At 47.6% G+C, this 19,057-nt stretch overlaps 1 protein-coding gene across 1 annotated transcript in view; it reads left to right on the top strand.

Annotated features, from left to right (window-relative positions):
• Positions 1-1,008: 1,008 nt before the first annotated feature.
• TRANK1 (tetratricopeptide repeat and ankyrin repeat containing 1) overlaps positions 1,009-19,057 on the top strand; it is a 95,915-nt gene continuing 77,866 nt past the window's right edge. Inside the window, 1 exon segment of the mRNA XM_070360035.1 lies at positions 1,009-1,572. Within this exon segment, the coding sequence (XP_070216136.1) occupies positions 1,550-1,572 (23 nt within the window). The 5' untranslated portion in view covers positions 1,009-1,549.

Raw genomic sequence — 19,057 nt, forward strand, 5'->3', positions numbered from 1 at the left:
CTACTTCTTGACTCAGAAGAAGTACCATAGGCTGTGTGCGTTAGGTGTGGCCAGTTCAGTTCAGTGGCTCAGTTGTGTCCGGCACTTTGTGACCCCGTGACTTCAGCACGCCAGGCTTCCCTGTCCATCACCAAATCCCGGAGCCCACTCAAACTCATGTCCATCACGTCGGTGATGCCATCCAGCCATCTCATCCTTTGTCTTCCTCTTCTCCTCCAGCCTTCAATCTTTCCCAGCATCAGGGCCTTTTCCAGTGAGTCAGTTCTTCGCATCAGGTAGCCAAAGCATTGGAGTTTCAGCTTCAGCATCAGTCCTTCCAATGAATATTCAGGACTGATTTCCTTCAGGATTGACAGGTTGGATTTCCATGCAGTCTAAGAGACTTTCAAGAGTCTTCTCCAACACCACAGTTCAAAAGCATCAATTCTTCCGGGCTCTGCTTTCTTTACAGTCCAACTCTCACATCCATAGGTGTGTCCATGGGTCACCAAATCTTCCTTGCCTCATTGAAAACTCTACTATTCCTCTGGTTCAAGCCCCGCGAGATCCCTCGGTTGTAGTGCTCCCCTAGACGGGTGTAAGAACCACCAGGAGGCAGTGTAGGCCCCAGTCGGCCCAAGGGAGAGCTGCAGGCTCCGCTCTCTGATTGGGCCAAATCCCCAGCGTGGAGGAAAGGGATCCCAGTTCCGGAGAAGTTGAGGACAAAGCAGAGGTGGTGGGTAGGAGGCTGTGCAGATTGTTGCGCCAGGGAAATGCAGTCTGAGGTCGTCCTAACCGCCCCCCAACTCCTTCGGGGACCACTGCCCTTCCAGGAGGTTCCTTTCTATTCCCTCCTGCAGTGAGAGGGTCACTCCTCCACCGGCGCCATGAGCATGCCGGTGAGCGTCAAGATGTCGGGGGCCTTGCCGGCTTCTTTCCACCAGCACCCCTAGAATGGAAGGCCGAGCACCCAGTAAGTACTCCATGTCCAAGATAAGACTCAACCGGGGCAGATAGGAAGTGGAGGTGATGGGCACGAGGCGCATCTACCCCGGGCTTGCCCCCCTAGTTTCTTTGTTGGAGGGGACGAGAGGTCCGGGGGCGGGGCTCAAGGCCATTGGCTGACCATTTCCTGTCTCCCGGACAATCGCGGCGGCCTAGCTAGGGTGAAAAGTCACCGTGACCAAAACCTGTCGGAGGGGGCTGTGCGCGCGCCCGGTCCCTCGAGGTGCACGGCTCGAAGCACTCGTTTTTCCAAAGGTGGCCGAGAGCAACCCCATTGGAGCGCTCGCCCGCGAGATGGGAGACATCGAAGCGCCTCTTTAAAACACACGATGACAAACACCCCCTCCCACCCAGCGGCGACGTGCACGTGACAATTTTCGGGCCCTCGCAACTACGTGGAAACTTGGAATAGGTCTGCGGCTGCATACAGCCGGGCGCCGGGGTCTCTGCGCCCCCGCCCCGCTCGTCGCAGCGGAGGGGGCCGAGCTACCGCGAGCAGGCGACCCCGCCCGCTGAGTCCGTCCCCGGGGAAGCGGCTCCCGAGGCGGCAGCGGCGGCGCGGGCCATGTGGGACGCGCGGGTAACTAGGTGCGTAGAGGCGCAGGACGCGCGGGGGGCGCCTCCGGCCTTCAGCCGTGCCTCTTTCCGGCGGGAGGGAGGCGGCCGCGCGCTGGGGCCGGCGTCCCCCGAGGCCGCAGCGGGGCAGGCGGTCCCTGCGCTCATCTAGGTGCAGACGCGGGCCTGTTGCGCGGGGTCCGGCGCGGGGTGGGGGTGGGGGGCTGCTCCGGGATTCCTGGCGCCTGGGGAAGGGGCGCGCGTTGCGACAGGACTGCGGCGGCGCGCGGCCTGCCACGTCCCCAACCCGGCACCAAATCTGCGGCTCCGGGGCCCGCCTCCCGCCTCCTCCGGTAGATCCCAGGGCAGCGAATGTTAAGACCGGCGGACGCGCCCGCGGGGCACGCGTCGGACTGGCCGGCGCCCGGGCGCGGGCCGGGATTTGCCGGGACCTTAGGGGAGTGCTGGCCGCTTCCTAGCTGGAGGAGGTTGGCGAATCCAGCCCCGAGCAGGCCTCTTCCCCAGCCCGCCCGATCGTGAGCTGGGCTTTCCTCAGGCCCACCGTCCTCGGCCAGAAGAGTTGGGAGGAGGGGATAGCACTAAGGGCCCGGGGTTCAGAGGCGGAGTCCCAAAAACCCAGGCTTCTGCTTCCGAGCGTTTGCATATGCGGGCTCGGAGCCTGGAGCCTGGAGCCTGGAGCCTGGGAGATGCACTCCGCCCCCTCGCCGCACACCTACTGGGAGCCCGGAGCATTAGCCACCTGGCTGAAACTGCCTTTCTGCAGCCCGATTCCCGGTTAGGGGCGTTTCTAGCAGTCTGCAAGCTTTGGTTCATACTAGGCAAAATTTTGTAGAAGGCAATGGCACCCCACTCTAATACTCTTGCCTGGAAAATCCCATGGACGGCGAAGCCTGGTGGGCTGCAGTCCATGGGGTCGCAAAGAGTCGGGCACTACTGAGCGACTTCACTTTCACTTTTCACTTTCATGCATTGGAGAAGGAAATGGCAACCCACTCCAGTATCCCAGGGACAGAGGAGCCTAGTGGGCTGCTGTCTATGGGATCGCACAGAGTCGGCTGCTGTCTATGGGATCGCACAGAGTCGGACACGACTGAAGTGACTTAGCAGCAGGCAAAATTTATCGGGAGATGTACAATTTGCCAAAAAAAAATTTTTTTTTTAAGAGGAGCGAGAAAGGGGTGGGCTCTGAGGTTTCTAGTCCCCAGTCCAGTTGTTGACCTAATCAGTCCTTTACGTGGGAGGAAAGCAGGGAGCCCAGGGCCTTCAGCACCCAGGTTCAGCCCCTGCCTGGCGCTGAGCTTCCCAAGTGCCAGGCACCTTTCTGAGGCAAGACTGTTACCCGGATGGCTTGGTCTTTTGTGGATTATCCTGTTTTGTGCTTTATAGAAAGTACTACCCTGGAGGAGAGTCAGAAGTTTCAATTGTTTTGCAGCCATCTCTGTTTTGTACAGTTGCAGGATGGATGCATGAGCTCTGAGTACCCTCTGCCGGCCTTTGTATCCTCCACAGGAGATGGAGGGGGAATGGGTGTATGGGGGCATCTGTCCCCAGGGTCAGATCCCACTGCTTCCAGCCTATAAGCTTCTGTCTTTTCCTGACCGAGATCCACAATAGAGATCCGCACCCAGGCACATGCATATATCAGTATAAAACTCCAAAAAGAGCGCCGTGAGTGCTAAGTCGATTCACTCATGTGGGAGTCTCTGTGAACCCATGGACTGTAGCCTGCCAGGGTCCTCTGACCATGGGATTTTCCAGGCAAGAACACTGGCTGGAGTAGGTTGCCATGCCCTTCTCCAGAGGAGTTTCCCCACTCAGGGATCCAACGGTGTCTCTAATTTTCTTTACCACTAGTGCCATCTGGGAAGCCCCCAAGAAGAGCCTCACAGGATATTTACACTCTACGGAGTGAGGACAGTGATATTTTCTATTCTATTCCATATTCTGTTTTTTTTTTTTTTAACCTAGTCGTAATCCGTTAACTTGGTTTGATCACTGACTAATCAGTCCGCGGTGGCAAGTGTAAGCTTTCTTTGAGGCACCCCCAGAGAGGTGGAGGAGAGTATCCATATTTCCCTGGGAACTAAGTCTGGAAGGGATGAATTGGTTTAGGAGACATGAGGGAAGCTGAGATTCAAACTTGAGTAAGGAGAGTACTAGAGGTTGTGGCTGCAAAGGCAGGCTGAAGGATGCTTCTGGTTCCTCTGGTTCCATCTGTCTGGCCCCACCAGGCTTTCTGCCTGCCAGGAGCCCAGTGAATGGGTGGGGCCTCCTGTCAGTGCTGGGGAGGTAGCAGAGGAATGGCTTCTTGCCATTGTCTTTTTTTTTTTTTTGAGTAAGCAGGAAGGAGAATGCTGAAAGGCTGCCAGGAGCCCTGGATTCATACATTCCAAAGGGGACTCTTTTAAGTCTCTGCACAGAATTTCACAGTGGGGTCAGCAGCAGGGCAGTGAACATTTTATAAATGAAGAAGCTGAGGCTCATCACCTGGTAGTCGTTACAGCTAATTAGTAGTAGATCTGGCCTTAGACACCCACTCTCTCAGGGACCGAAAAGAGACTTGATGGAATTCTTCAACGTCTCTTTGTTGATTGGTTCTTTTTTCCTGCACTTGCTACCAAAGGCCCGTTGCTATGCTGTGTACCCTCTTAGTATTTTATTTTTGCTTCTTGGGATGAAGATTCTGTTAGCGGGCAAAATAGAGCACGTGAGCCTCTGTCTAGGTGGGAAAGGTAAGTGACCTTGAGGATGCTCTTAAAAACTGAAGTGGGGTTGGGTTGTGGGCCTCTGGTCATTGTCCTGGGTGTGGTAGTGCTTTCCTTGGCCTCCAGGAACAATTCCATTGCCTTTCCAGACAGAAAAGTGGAGCTGACCGATTGGCGCCCTGCCTCTGGGTTTCCAGGCACTGACACAGCTGACCGTGTCTCATGACTTTTGTAACAAGTTTCCTTGAAGTGTAGCCTGAGTTTCTTAAGGCCCAGAAATCTTTGTTTGGACACATCTTTATAAGAAGGAAGAACTAGGGGGAAATGGACAGTCTCTTTAGCAAAGATGACTCTTTATGTTACCACTGAGATCTATGGTGGGACAGTGGCAAGGGTGGAGAGAACATTTGGTTTTAAACTTATTTTTTTTTTAATTTTTGGCTTCACTGTGCGACTTGCAGGGTCTTAGTTCCCTGACCAGGGAATGAACCCACACCCTCAGCAGTGAAAGCATGTAGAGTCCTAACCACTGGACCACTGGGGAACTACACACTGCTATATTTAAAATTGGTAACCAACAAGGACCTACCGCATAGCACAAGGAACTCTGCTCAATGTTATGTGGCAGCCTGGATGGGAGGGGAGTTTGGGGGAGAATGGATGTGTATCGCTGAGTCCCTTTGCTGTTCACCTGAAATACCTCAATACAAAATTTAAAAAAGGCAAAATAAGAAACTTTAAAAAAAGGTATTGAAGCAGGTAAACAGACATCTTTCGAACCCCAAAATGTCACAGTTTCCAAACCAAGATCAGTATTCTTCCCTTCGGTCACTAAGGTTGTCCATTTTGCCTGATCAGACATTTTTCTTTGTCTCAGATTTCCTAAGTAAGCATTGCTTTGTTTCCTTGATTTTATGGAACATCTGAAAGTGTGACTGAGCCTTACCTGTAACCCCCGACCCAGTTTACCTGAATCAACTCCATCTTTTGCCTGGGCGTTGAACATCAGCATCAGTGCCCACCTGCGTCCCCATAGCACATTTGTCTTAGCTTCTTTGAACCTGGTGAGCTGGTGGGACCTCCTATGTGTTTGTCGGAGACAAGCCGAGTCTGGATTTAGCTATTTCTGTTTGAAGTTCTGATGACATCTAGATTGAGATGTTTTTATCTTGTAAGTGCTGAGTCCTCCTGTCAATGAAAAGAAAGATTGCTGACCTTAGAAAACGGTGATGACCTTTTGAAGGTGCAGGGGTAGAAAAGTGTTCCCTTCTTTCCTTTTATGTTCTTTGGCTGGTTCTAATAATTAAAATTGACACAAGGGATTAACAGGAGAAAAGCAAATTTAATTTCCTGCATATGGGTGCGCCATAAAAATATGAGACTCAAAGAAGTCTAACTGATTCAGGAAGCTTTTATGCCTTTTAGGCAAAGAAACAAGGAGCTTTGACAAAGGGGCTTGGGCTTGGGGTAATAAACTGGTGAAAAAATAACAAGGTTTGTTTACACAGCTCTCTCACCCTAAATTCTCTATCTCTGCTGATAAGGATGCCTCCTACCCTTCTGGTACAGAGAGGGTGCCTTTCCCATGGGAAATTTATTTTTTGCTTTCAGAGGGGGAAGGAGGGTCAGAGTGTCCTTTTCGCACCAGCTGTTTCTCAACTACCTTTGATACAAAATAATAATCACTATGCCAGAGTGGCACATTATAGGGTAGCATGTTCAGAGGAAACCAGGCCATTTGGGGGGAAGCTGCACAACAGAAAATATAGAGAATTACTGCACTCTACTGAGTAGTTTGAGTTACTGTGAAAAGTACTTGGATCACAAGTGTCAACTGGGATGAGCTTCGTGTCCAGCTGCGGTCCCTGGGGATCTCGCCTGTGGTCACCCTTGGATCACCTCATCCATTGTCCATCAGGGTCCACTCTACCTCGAGCCTCAAAAATTGGTAGCTTCGAAGGCTCACTGGCGTCTGGAGTCTGAACCCACTGTCCAGTTACTAAGGGTCTCTGTAATGTGGACTCAGATTTTGTCTCTAATATACCCTTTGTTCTCCCGTCAGCGTCTTACCTGGTCTTGCCACTTTTTGCTTTCTCGCTTTCCAAGGCAGTTGTGCTCCTCACATACCAGAGGGCCAGTATACCTCATATCCTGGCCGATGGAGGATTTAAGCACGTGAGACCTAGGCACTGCTAATGGGGGCAGAACAGAGTCAGTGCCAGGCAGCCCAGGGAGAAAGGGTGAGTGGACATGCAGACAAGCCTTCCAGAAGGGTTCCCAGCTCCTGAATCCTCCATCCCTGGACGAAGTCTGGGAGGTAAGCTTTGTGCTACGCCCAGACGGATGGAGGGCACTTCCAGCAGGCCGGATTGAGGGGTGCCGGAGAAGAGAGGGTCATTCCAGATAAAGGGGGCAGCTTATTATGAAGAATAATGACGAGCACCATTTCCTTATATACAAACACGTCACGAGGACGTGTGTAGAGGTTCTACTAGGTGAGCGTAGCCGCTGGTTCACCCCACCTGGAATGGTCCTCTTGGACTGGGCATGCGCAGGAGGCCATGAGGAAGGAGGTGGGTAAATGTCTTTTAACAACTCCCAGATAAATAGGTTTTAGAGATCTAGTTAACTCACAGCATAATGATAATAGCCAACAACATTGTATTATAAACCGCAAAGTTGCCAAGAGACTAGATCTTAATTTTTCCCATTACAAAAAAGAAATGATACTTGTCTGTCATCATAGAGGTATTAGCTAATGCTATGGTGGCAAGCATATTGAAACAGATAAATATAAAATCAACACCTTGGGGACTTCCCTGGTGGTCTGGTGGTTGGGACTCCGGCTTCCAATGCAGGGGATGTGGGTTTGATCCTTGGTTGGGGAGGTAAGAGTCCCACATGCAGCGAGGCTAGGCCAAAAGAGTAAAAAAACTGTAAAAAAAAAAATCAACTCACTGCACACCTTAAACTTACAAAAGGTTATATATCAATTATATTTAAACAATATTGTTTTATGAAAGAGGAAAAAAGAAAAATGGTGAGCAAAAAGTCTTGTATGCTAAACCAATATAATATGCTACCTTGTATGCTTCCAATATGGGCTTCCCAGGGGGCTCAGTGAGTAAAGAATCTACCTGCAGTGCTGGAGACGCAGGAGACGCGAGTTCGATCCTTGTGTTGGGAAGATCCCTTGGAGGAGGGCATGGTAACCCACTCCAGTATTCTTGCCTGGGGAATCCCAAGGACAGAGGAGCCTGGCGAGCTACAGTCCGTTAGGGTCGCAAAGAGCTGGACACGACTGAAGCGGCTTAGCCCTCGTGCATTGTGCCTGGCTCTGTGTTAAATGCCTTTCATGTATTATTTATTCCTCGGAGAAATACTGTAAGCAATGCCCGTTTTACAGGTCTCTCTGCCCCCGAGTGTGAGCTTCATGAGGGCAGCAGAGACGTGGGTCTCTGCGCATGTCCTGGCATCTAGCAGAGGGCCTGGCACACAGAAGGTGCTCAATGCTTGCTGACTAGCTGAGGAAAGAGGAAGTCCAGTCATAGAGGTGACTCCGGCCGTGTTTAGCGTTAAAGAAGCTGAAGGTGAGGGTTAGGGAATTGGCTGTCTGACCCCAGGCCTGGCATAGCCCCAGTGGGACTGGATCCCAGGGTTGTGGACTTGGTCTTTTGTGAGGAGGAGGCACGCTTGTCCTCCCTGTGGGGCTGGGCCCAGCCTTGTGACTGCAAAGCTGTGTGACTGGGAAGGGGCCAGATGAATTTGGGATCATGTGGTTACAACAGGGAGAAGGCTGGAAAGGTAAGTTGAAGGATGTGTGTGTGTTTAAACAGCTTTGTATTTTATTTAGAAGGCTGGGAGAACGGATGGCTGTCTTTTCAGCCTGGCCAAAGTTCACACTTTTTTCAAGACCAAGGGCAAAACCCTGTGTTTCAGGAACCTGTCAGCTGGTGCTAGAACTTCGGAGGGACTCAGATCTCCCCAGCGTTGCTAAGGTACCTCCCTTTGAGGAGGTGCCTTTCAGGGACCCTGTCTGGGGGAGACTCTTATTTAGGGGAGCTCCTGGGCACCTCTGGACCCTTCCCAGGCCCCAGTGGATGGTGTTTCAGGCTCTCCACTGGTTTGTCTTGCCTTTCAGAGGGGTGGGAGGAGGAACAGAGGCCATTAATCTGCATCTAAAATGTTACAGGGTCCTAGGTAGCTCAGCGGTAAAGAACCCACCTACCACGCAGGAGACATGGGTTTGATCCTTGGGTCGGGAAATTCCACAGAGAGTAGCATGGAGGGCTACAGTTCAGGGGGTTGCAAAAATTGGACACAACTTAGCAAATGAAGAGCAGCAGCAGCAAAATATTACAGAGGGGCCTGGGAAGGGATGTGGAGTGGAGCCCGCCTGGGCTGACCTTTGTTCTAGGGCTGTCGTGGGGTGGGGGTGGGGCTGTGCCCTCCTTGGGGCTGCTCCCACTTCACAACCATCCGTAGCTCCCAGGTGCTCTGAGGGAGAGTGGGAAGCCCAAATACCAGGACTGTGGCAGTAGCTGGGCCGCCTGGATTTAGCACAGATCCTGAGTCAAGACTTCTGAGCAGCCTGTGCGTGCCCCTATGGAACACCCTCTTTGGTCTTCAGGCAGAGTCCGGAATGCCAACTTTTCAGGGTCACTGTTTTGGGCATTCGATTTTCATTTTCAAAGCCACCCTTTCTGTTTTCCCCAGTCCCCTGACCCTTTCTTCACTTAACCTCTCAGGGTGTTGTGAACACAGATTTTGGTATCAGACTTAGGTTTGTGCCTTGTTTAGAGACGTCCCTTTTCTTCGATTAAACCCGTTTCCGGACCTGTAAAACTGGGATCATAATTATACCTCCCTCACTGGCACTGTTAGGAACAATTTGATGATAGAATGTCTGAGAAGGGCTTAGCACAGGGCCTGGCGTGGAATAAGTGCTTGGTGAATTTTACCTGTTATCATGCAGCTACCCAGGACTGCCCTCATCCAGATAGTACAGTGCAAACAGGCCAGTCTGTGGCACACACAGGAGAAACTGCCCACCCCTGGCCACCACAGGGAGGGGGGTCTCCTTATGGCCTTCCTCTTTGGGGGTCAAGTGATTAAGACTCCACTTCTGAGCCAGGAGTTGAGATGTATCCTTCTCGGCCCTTCAGCAATATTTCCAGTGCCCTGGTGGTTTTAGAGACTTGGAACATTTGCCTTTCATTTCACCTGCACACTATCCAATACTAAAATGTGCCCAAAAGCTCTTAGCTTGTCCTTCCTTAGAGAATGAACTTCTTTAATCTGAGTTTACATTCTTTCTTGTCTTTTTTTTTTTTTTTTGGAGTTAAAAGATTCCATCTCTTGTGAAATTATGCAGACAGCAGATGGCACACATTTATTTATTTTTTAAGATGGTACACTTAAAAAAAATTCTGATTTGGCAAATCAAGGAGTTGGCAACCTTATTTAGGCTCCCTTTGATTTCTTTCCTGTGTGTGCAAATGTTACTGTTTGTCAAAAAAAAAAAAAAAACTAGGAGTCACTGATTTATAGGATTATTCTTTGCTGTTAGCATTTTTCAGTGCCTGGCACTGTCATATCACAGGTGACATGTGGCCCTGTTTGCTGACTTTTGGATTTTCAACAGGTGCTTATAAATTTGGGTCAACATCTTTCTCCTTGGTTTTCCCCCAATAACCAACAGCTTTGGCAGTATGATCTTGGTTGTTTTTGATTTGTACTTTGTGTGGCTGGCTTTTCTTAACATTTGTGTCTTGTTGTAAAATTTAGTTTGTGCCTTAAGAGTTCAGTCTATGGGGGAGAGCAGAAAAACAGTGGCTAGCATGGAGCTTTTGAGACCTAGCACAAGGCCTGAAATACTGAGACTGTGGGGGAAATATATTTAATATGTTGAAAACTGGTTAGGTCCTAACTCAGGGCCCTAAGCAGTTTTAAAAGCTACACACACAGGGCCTGGGCAGAAATGTTCACAGCAGCAGGGCTGACTTTAGCTGGGGTGAGCCCGGCAGGTGACAGGTTTGCTGGGGTTCAGAGTGTCAGTCGGGGAGGAGGACCACAGGTCTGAAAGTCCTTTGGAACTTTTATGGAAATTGTGCTTGAGAGGAGGTGGGGGTGGGGCCTCAAGACCCTGGAGGGCTTTTGTAACCAGGGCACAGCCTGTGATCTGATGGATCCAGGGATGTCTCACTGATGGTGATAAAGAAGTTGAGCAGGAGCTGGGTGACTCTGAGGTGTGTGTGTGTGTGCTCAGTCACTCAGTCGTGTCCAACTCTTTTGCAACCCCATGGGGTGTAGCCCCTAGGCTCCTCCGTCCATGGGATTTCCCAGGCAAGAATACTGGAGTGGGTTGCCATTTCCTTCTCTAGGGGATCTTTCTGACCCAGGGATTGAACCTCAGTCTCCTGTGTCTCCTGCATTGGCAAGTGGGTTCTTTACCACTGCTCCACCTGGGAAGCCCCTTAGTCTGGGGCAAGGAGAGCTAATAACAAAGATGGGGAGGATGTGTCCAGAGGGTATGTGTGAACCCAGCTTGGGGATGGCTGTTCTGGGACCTGCATGCCTCTTAGGGGATACAGAGCTGAGGGTGAGGTGGGGAACAGGTGACTTCCACTGGGCTGCTATAGGGCACTTTGAGTGTTCATGCTTGGATGCACAGATTCATTCTGGCTCAAGTCTTTGTTATGCAAACAGAATGGCACACAGGACTCATCTGGGGTGTGAATGTGTGGCCACCTAGAAAGAATGATGCCGAAATCATTCTGAAGCCTCATCAGGCCCTGCAGGAAGGAATACTGTGATCAGAGGGCTGGGTGGGTGGGTGGGGGGAGGCAGAACCCCTGATAGGGAGCTGTGTCTAATGTGAAGTTGTAGAGAGGGGGGGAATAGGCACTAGTCAATGAAAGAAAAATTGCCAAGGACTTGGGCAAAGGTGGAAGGTTCTGGAAGGCTGCTACTGTCTTTGGCAACCAGGGAAGGGGCAAGGAGCTTGTGGGCCTCAGAGGCAGGGAAATGTGGGGTTGTAGGGCCCCAGAAGGCCCTCCTTCTGCCCCTCCTTTCTCTGGGTAAAGGTACCGTTATTTCTCACCGAGAGGGTTTTCTTTTCAGGGTTGGGGTGGGGGATAAGGCTTCGCCCTCTGGAGCTGCCTACTTGAGTGGGGAACTTTTCCCAAAGTTCCAGTCCAAAACCCCAGGGAAGGGGACTCTCGGGCCTGCAGGTCTGGCACCCAGAGCCCACGTGAGATCCTGGACCCCGCTGCACGCACCTTGGCCTTCCATTCAGAGGAACAATTGCAGGAGAGAAGGATTTGGGTCCATTTTCATACTTGACAGCACTGACCCCTTCCACTCTTCATTCAAGGCCTTGAATCACAGATTTTTCTCAGCTGCTTAACTGACTGGCAATTTCAGAGAACCCCTGTGAAAACGGATCTGAGGGCTATGGTCTTTTCTTCCCTCCCCTCAGAGCTATTTTTTTTTTTTTAATTCTTATTGGCGTATAGTTGATGCACAATATTGTTAGCTTTCGGTGTACAGCATAGTGAATCAGTTATACACATACGTGTATCCACTCTTTTTTTTAGTCTTTTCCCGTATCGGTCATTACAGTGTGTTGAGTCGAGTTCCCTGTGCTATACAGAAGGTCATTATTAGTTATCTGTTTTATGTGTGTGCGCGTGCTCAGTCACTTCAGTCGTGTCCAGCTCTTTGTGGACCCTGTGGACTGTAGCCCACCAGGCTCCTCTGTCCATGGGATTCTCCAGGCAAGAATACTGGAGTGTGTTGCCATGCCCTCCTCCAGGAGATCTTCCCAACCCAGGGATCAAACCCAGGTCTCCTGCATCTCCTGCATAGCAGGTGGATTCTTTATTGATAAGCCCCTGGGGAAGCCCCATTTTGTGTATAGTAGTCTGTATATGTTAATCCCTATCTCCCAATTTATCCCTCTCCCTCCTTTCCCCCCTGGTGACCATAAGATTATTCTACATCTGTAACTCTGTTTCTGTTTTGTAAATAAATTCATTTGTACCATTTTTAAAAATTCCACACGTAAGCGACACCATACAATATTTGTGCTTCTGTGTCTGACTTACTTCACTCTGTATAACCTCAGGGCTGTGTTTTTTAACAAAATATTTTCTCTTTGCTGGGTAAACAAAACAAAGGTTCTGTAAATGTTACAAGGATCACACAGAAATAATGGAGATCTCCATGGCCTGTACCACTAACCTGAACCTTCCTGGATTTTGGGCAACAGTGGGTTCTAGTCCTGGCTTCCCTGCCCACCCACAGGTGCTATAGACCAGGATGCTGGGTGGAGACAGGTATCAGCCTGGATCTCAGCCCTGATACTCACCCCGGTGTGACCGTGGTCGGGCCCCCCAAATCTCTGAGCCTGGGGAGATTTGGCTTAGAGCATTTCCCTTGCTCTGATAATTTTAGCCCAACCATCTCACTTTCTGAAATCCTTTCTATTTTAGTAATTCTGAGAACATATTCAGAGAGGTATTACCTTCCTAGGTCTGCAGTAAGAAATTGTATGACCACAAACTGGGTGATTTAACAGAAAGCTATTTTCCCATGGTTGAGGAGCATCCTCTCCATTTTTTTCCAGATCTCCCCAGAGATCTCCACTTATTCCTCTCTTAAGTGTCTCTCTAGTGTCTTCTCCCAATAGATCAAATCAGATATATACAAGTACACTAACCTGTCCTCAGACTCTCCAAGTTGTTCTACAGATTGTTCTCCAACTGGCTTTATTCACCTTCGTTGCGTATTTTGACATCTCTTCATTTGGATCTGCCCTATTTATTCTTAACAATGATAGTGTTCTATTCTGAGTGGTACATTCTTTGTATAAATGTCTCCACTTGTTGGGCTCTTGGATTTGTATCCTTTTTGCTTTGACAGACAATGAGGCAATTAATATCCTCATGTCCTTGAATGAAATATGTCTGTAGAATAAATTCCTAGCAGCTGTGTGAAAAGCTTGTGTATTTCTGTAGAGAGAAGCTGTACTACTTAAGTCTTGTCATCAGCTGTGTGTGAGACTGATTCTCCATCCATAATCTTGCTGCTTAGGGTGTTATTAAACTACTTTCTGAGGTTTCTGATGTACAGAAGTTTTAAACGTTTAATGAATTCATGGCTATCACTGTGTGGTTTCTGCTTTTGGTATCATTAGAATGGCCTTCTTAAATGTGAAGATACTTACAATTTTTTATCGCATTAAAGCCTCTCCAAATTTATGTAATTTGAGAATCAAAAATACAGAAAGGTTACAATGAAAAGGTGGGATTAGGTCTCCCTCCTCCACCCCGTACCCCAATAAAGGTAATTTTATTTCTCATGCATCCTTCCAGAATTTCTTTATTCATATATAAGCAAATGCAGATCTATATATTCTTATTTAGCTCTCCCCTCTGTCTTTTAAAATTTTGCACAAAATGGAGTGTAATGTATACACTATCCTGCATTTGCTTTGTGCAAAAATATTTTGCAGATTATCCCAGATCAGGAAATACAAAGCATCTTCACCTTTTTTTTCATCTTCACCCTTTTTTTTTTCTTTGTTTTTAAAGAAAGTGCATACTTCATTGTGGGGGCAGCTGCACTCTAATTTATTAAACCAGTCCTCTGTTGATGGCCATTCAAGCTCGTCCCAGTCTTTTATTATTATAAACAATTAGACAGTGAATAATGTCATACCATTTCCTGTGTGTGCAATCGGTTTGCAACATTGATTCCCAGAAGTAGAACTACTGGGGCAAAGGCCCTGTGTGTGTGGCACTTGATTAGATCTGACCAGGTTTCCTCCTAGAGCAGTTGAAGATAATCTGAAACCTGTAGCTGTATTTTCTCTTAGGGCTTTTTTTTTTTTCCTCAACGCTTTTTAAAAAATGAGAGATTTGCATCTAAGCAAAGGCACAGATTTTAAGGATCCTGTTCAGTGAGCTTTGATGAGTGTACATACCTGTGTGACCCCACCCCAGTCACCGAAGAGAACATTCCATCTCGCAGAAAGTGCTCTTATCCCCCTTTCCAGTCAGTAACCCTGTCTCCTTCCCTGGGTAACCGCTCTTCTGCTTTCTTAGATTTGCCAGTTCTAGAGCATCAGCCAAATAGAATCCCACAGCCTACAGTCTTCTGAGTCGGGCTTAGCATAATATTCTTGAGGTTCTTCACATTGCTGCGTGTGCCAGCCATTGCTTTTCACTGCCCTGGTGTCTTTTTGACACTAGCATTTTTTTTTTCCATCGACTTAGAAGGAATTTTGGTGTATGATGTGTATTCGTTTTCTTTAGCTGCCGTAACAAATGCCCACAAACAGTGGCTTAAAACCATGCAGACGGATAATCTCACAGTCTGTCGGTGAGAAGTCTGGTTCCTGTGGCAGGTTTCACGAGGCTGAAATCAAGATGTTGGCGGCTAGGAGGGTCTGCCCAGAATCCTTTTCTAAGCTCATTCGTGTTGTTGGCAAGATCCAGTTGCTTGCAGCTGTGGGACTGAGGTTCCTGTTACCCGACTATCACCCAGGAGCCTCTCTCTCTTTCCAAGGCCACCTACATCCCTTCCTGTTGCTTCCCCTCCATCTTCGAGGCACGAAGCGATGGGGTTAGTCTTTTTCAGGTTTCACGTCTGCTTCTGCATCTCTCTTGCCTTCCGCTTCTCCAGCATCTTTCTGACTCTAGCCAGATAAGTTTTTCTGCTTTAGAGGGTTAATATAATTAGATTGGGCTCACCTAGATAAGGGCTTCTCTGGAGAAGGAAGTGACAACCCACTCCAGTGTTCTTGCCTGGAAAATCCCATGGACAGAGGAGCCTGATGGGCTACAGTCCATGGGGTCACAAAGAGTCAGACATGACTTAGTGAATGAACACGCACCAGTGTTGTTAGTAGTAAGGAATCTGCCTGCCAATGCAGAAGATGTTAAGAGACGCAGGTTTGATCCCTGCATGGGGAGGATCCCTTGGAGGAGGAAAATACAACCCGTAACAGTATTCTTGCCTGGGAAATCCCAATCCATGGAGTCCCAAAAGAGTCAAACACGACTGGGCGACTAAACAATGACGACAACAAAACAGCCTGGATTCTGTCTATTTACAAAGGCCCTTTAGCCACGTCACGTAATGCATTCAGAGGTTCTGGTGGTTGGGGCATGGGCATCTTTGGAGTGTGTGTATGTGTGTCTGTTGTTTGGCCTACCAAATACTATGAATTAGAAATTTAACTTCCAGGACTTCCCTGGCAGTCCAGTGGTTAAGACTCCTCACTGCCATTGCAGAGGGCGCAGGTTCAATTCCTGGCCAGGGAACTAAGATCCTGCATGCCAGGCATTGCAGCCAAAAAGAAAAATTAACATCCTTTCCAGATATTGTGCCAGTTTTACCAACGATTCATTCTTTCCCTGTCTATTTTAAGAGCTACCTTTTTCATACATGGAATTCTTTTATATGTCTACTACTGGATATTTTGTTTTGTTCCACTGATCTGCTTGTTTTCATGTTAATATCATACTTTTAAAACTTAGTTGAGTTTTATAAATACATTTAAAAATGTCAGAAAAGATTTTCTCTTTATACTTCTTTTATTAAGAATATTTTGGCTAGTCTGTCCTGTTTATTCTAAGATGAACTTGAGAATTCTTGCATTAATTTCTTTAAATATCATGTTTTTTAATTGGAATTTTTTTGGAAAGTACATTAATTAATTTAGAGAGGATTTGATATTTTGTAATAGTGAATTTTCCCAAACAGAAACATGTTATGGGGAGAGAGGTGGATTGGGAGTTTGGGATTGACATGCACACACTGCTGTGTTTAAAATAGATAACCAACAAGGATCTACTATATATAGCACAGGGAACTCTGCTCAATATTCTGTAATAACCTAAATGGGAAAAGAATTTGAAAAGGAATAGATACATGTATATGTATAAATGAATCGCTTTGCTATATACCTGAAAGTAACATAACATTGTTAATTAACTACCTGTGCTTAGTCGTGTCCGACTTTTTGCAGCCTCATGGACTGTAGCCCACCAGGCTCCTTTGTCCATGGGGATTCTCTAGGCAAGAACAGTGGAGTGGGTTGCCATTCCCTATGCGTCAATATAAAATAAAACTAAAAAAAGAAACATGTTGTGTATTAAAGTTTAAAATTCAAGACTATCTTTTGAGTAAAGTTTTGTTTGTTTTTTCCACATCAGTCTTGCAATTTTACAAGTGCCAGTGGCTGTTTTTTTTTTTATTTTTTTATTTTAGGGAGGTGGACTGGACCACAGATTTATAGCACGGTATCACCAACCCCTTCTCTGCCTCCGCACTGCCGTGTGTGCAGCTGCTCTGCCAGGCCCAGTGGCTGTTTTTAAAGAGATTAAAAAAAAAAAATCCCCCCTGCCCAACCAGGAATTGAACCCTGGCCCTAGCAATAAAAACAGCAAATTCTAACCACTGAACTGTCAGAGAATCCCCAAATAAAAGTTTCCATGAGAATTATGTATAGACTTGCATATTTGCTTAATTAAAATTTTTCTTATTACTCTGGTTTTTCTTTGAAAGTCTATGTCTCGTCTCTCAGGTTGGACAGATACAAGGTTGTTGTTTTTAACTGAAGCATAGTTGATTTACATTGTGTTAATTTCTGCTATACAGCAAAGTGACTAAGTTATATATATATGTATATTCTTTTTCTATTCTTTTCCATTATGGTTTATCACAGGGTATTGAATACAATTCCCTGTGCTATACAGTAGGACCCTGTTGTTTAGGGTTTTCTGTCCTGTGTTAATTTTTAGCCCATAAACATCAAATTGTAAAGCAATATGAACATAACTCGGAGAAGGCGATGGCACCCCACTCCAGTACTCTTGCCTGGAAAATCCCATGGATGGAGGAGCCTGGTAGGCTGCAGTCCATGGGATCGTAAAGAGTCAGACACAGCTGAGAGACTTCACTTTCACTTTTCACTTTCATGCATTGGAGAAGGAAATGGCAACCCACTCCAGTGTTCTTGCCTGGAGAATCCCAGGGACAGGGGAGCCTGGTGGGCTGCCGTCTATGGGGTCGCACAGAGTCAGACACAACTGAAGTGACTTAGCAGCAGCAGCATGAACTTATGACCTTCCCAGGAGTCCTATTTCTGCTTTTCTCCTCACAGAGAAACGTTCCATTAAGAATTTAACAAAAAGCATACTTTGAAGTACTGGTTAGTTGCAGGACAAGAGTGAGTCAATCTGAGATGAGTCCAGTCTTAATATGAGCATCAGGGGAAACAGGACTTTCAGTTGGCTGTATCGGCAATTCTGAACAGCAGGGATCAATTGTGGACTGAAACTTCCCTGTCCCCCTCAGACAGAAACCAAGCTGCTTCATAAAATCACGTCAGAACATTTTCTTCATGCTTGCTTTGCAAGGTCAGGAGCAGTTTTGTACACTTGGGTCTTGCTTTTGTGCGTCTTTGCTCTATTTGTTAGGGGAGTGAGTAGGGTGGAAACTTAAGGTTCTGTATTTATGGGAAGTTATGGAGCCATGAGATCATTTTTTAGTCGTACTCCTGTGGGCACTGAACGGAGGATTTGTGGCAACCTGTAAGCCCATGTTCTATGTCAAGATATTGTGTGGAAGTAATTACATGAGGATTGAGCTCCTGATGGCAGGTACTGCTCATCTGTGTATAGTAGATGTTGGATGGGATAGAAAGACAACACAGTGCTCAGAGGTGGGAATAAGACAGCGCAGGAAGTGTGGAAATTGCACCCTTTCCCCCAAGACAAAAAGAAGGAACAGCAAAGAAAGCAAATCGTAGTCCTCAGAATGAGTCCTGACTTTGCATTCTTATCCCGTGCTGTCTGTGCCCACCTTTCTGTGGGAGCAGGAAGGAGTCGGTTTTAAGAATTACTGTCTCTGCCCTCTGTTTTTGCAGTTGTCTGTACCCCCAGCTTTCCAGAGTTGATCTTGGATTGTTCACTACTTTGAGGATGTTTTGAAAGGGTTTCAATTAAAAAACAAAAACAACAAAACCCCACCACCAAGAAACAAAAAAAGTAAACAAATTTGCTGTTAAGTTGTTATGTCGTACCCAGATAAGGGACAGAGGAAAAGCCTCTCTCTCTGCCCCTTTCAGCTGCCTGGAGCCCATCTTGTTTGCAGTCTGGCGCCTGTAAGTCAGTTATAGAACTCTTCATGTGTATACACACAATGCAACTATAATGGAGAAGAATTTTTTTTTAAAGAATATAGATATGTGCATGTATAACCGAATCACTCTGCAGTATACCCGAAACTAATGCAGCACTGTAACAATCAAATATCCTTCAATAAAAGACAAAACAGAATAAAGACACACACACAAAGTGACAGCAGCCCACGCCTGCTTTGTTTTCAACTTGCTAGTTTCAGAACCTCGCCAGTGCATTTGCATTTTTCTTACTTCTGCTTCCTCTGCCAAGCAGCCCTGGCCACCTCCCAACAACTGGACCTTGAATCCTCCTGGGGATATAGTGAAACTGAGCAAAAGCAGACTCTGCCCCTGTGAAACTGTCTTTACCTTCTGATCGTTTAGCTTCAGCCCCGCTGACAAAGCTGAAAGTGCAGGAGCCTTTCCCGGCAGTCCAGTGGTCAACTTCACCTTCCAGGGTAGGGGTGCTGGTTTGATCCCTGGTCAGGGAGCTAGGGGGTACTAGTGGTTTAATCTGCCTGCCAGTGCAGGAGAAATAAGAGGTGCAGGTTCGATCCCTGGTCCGGGAAGATCCCCTGGAGGAGGGAATGGCAACCCA

This window comes from Bos mutus, chromosome 22 (assembly GCF_027580195.1).
Source record: "Bos mutus isolate GX-2022 chromosome 22, NWIPB_WYAK_1.1, whole genome shotgun sequence".
NCBI lineage: Eukaryota > Metazoa > Chordata > Mammalia > Artiodactyla > Bovidae > Bos > Bos mutus.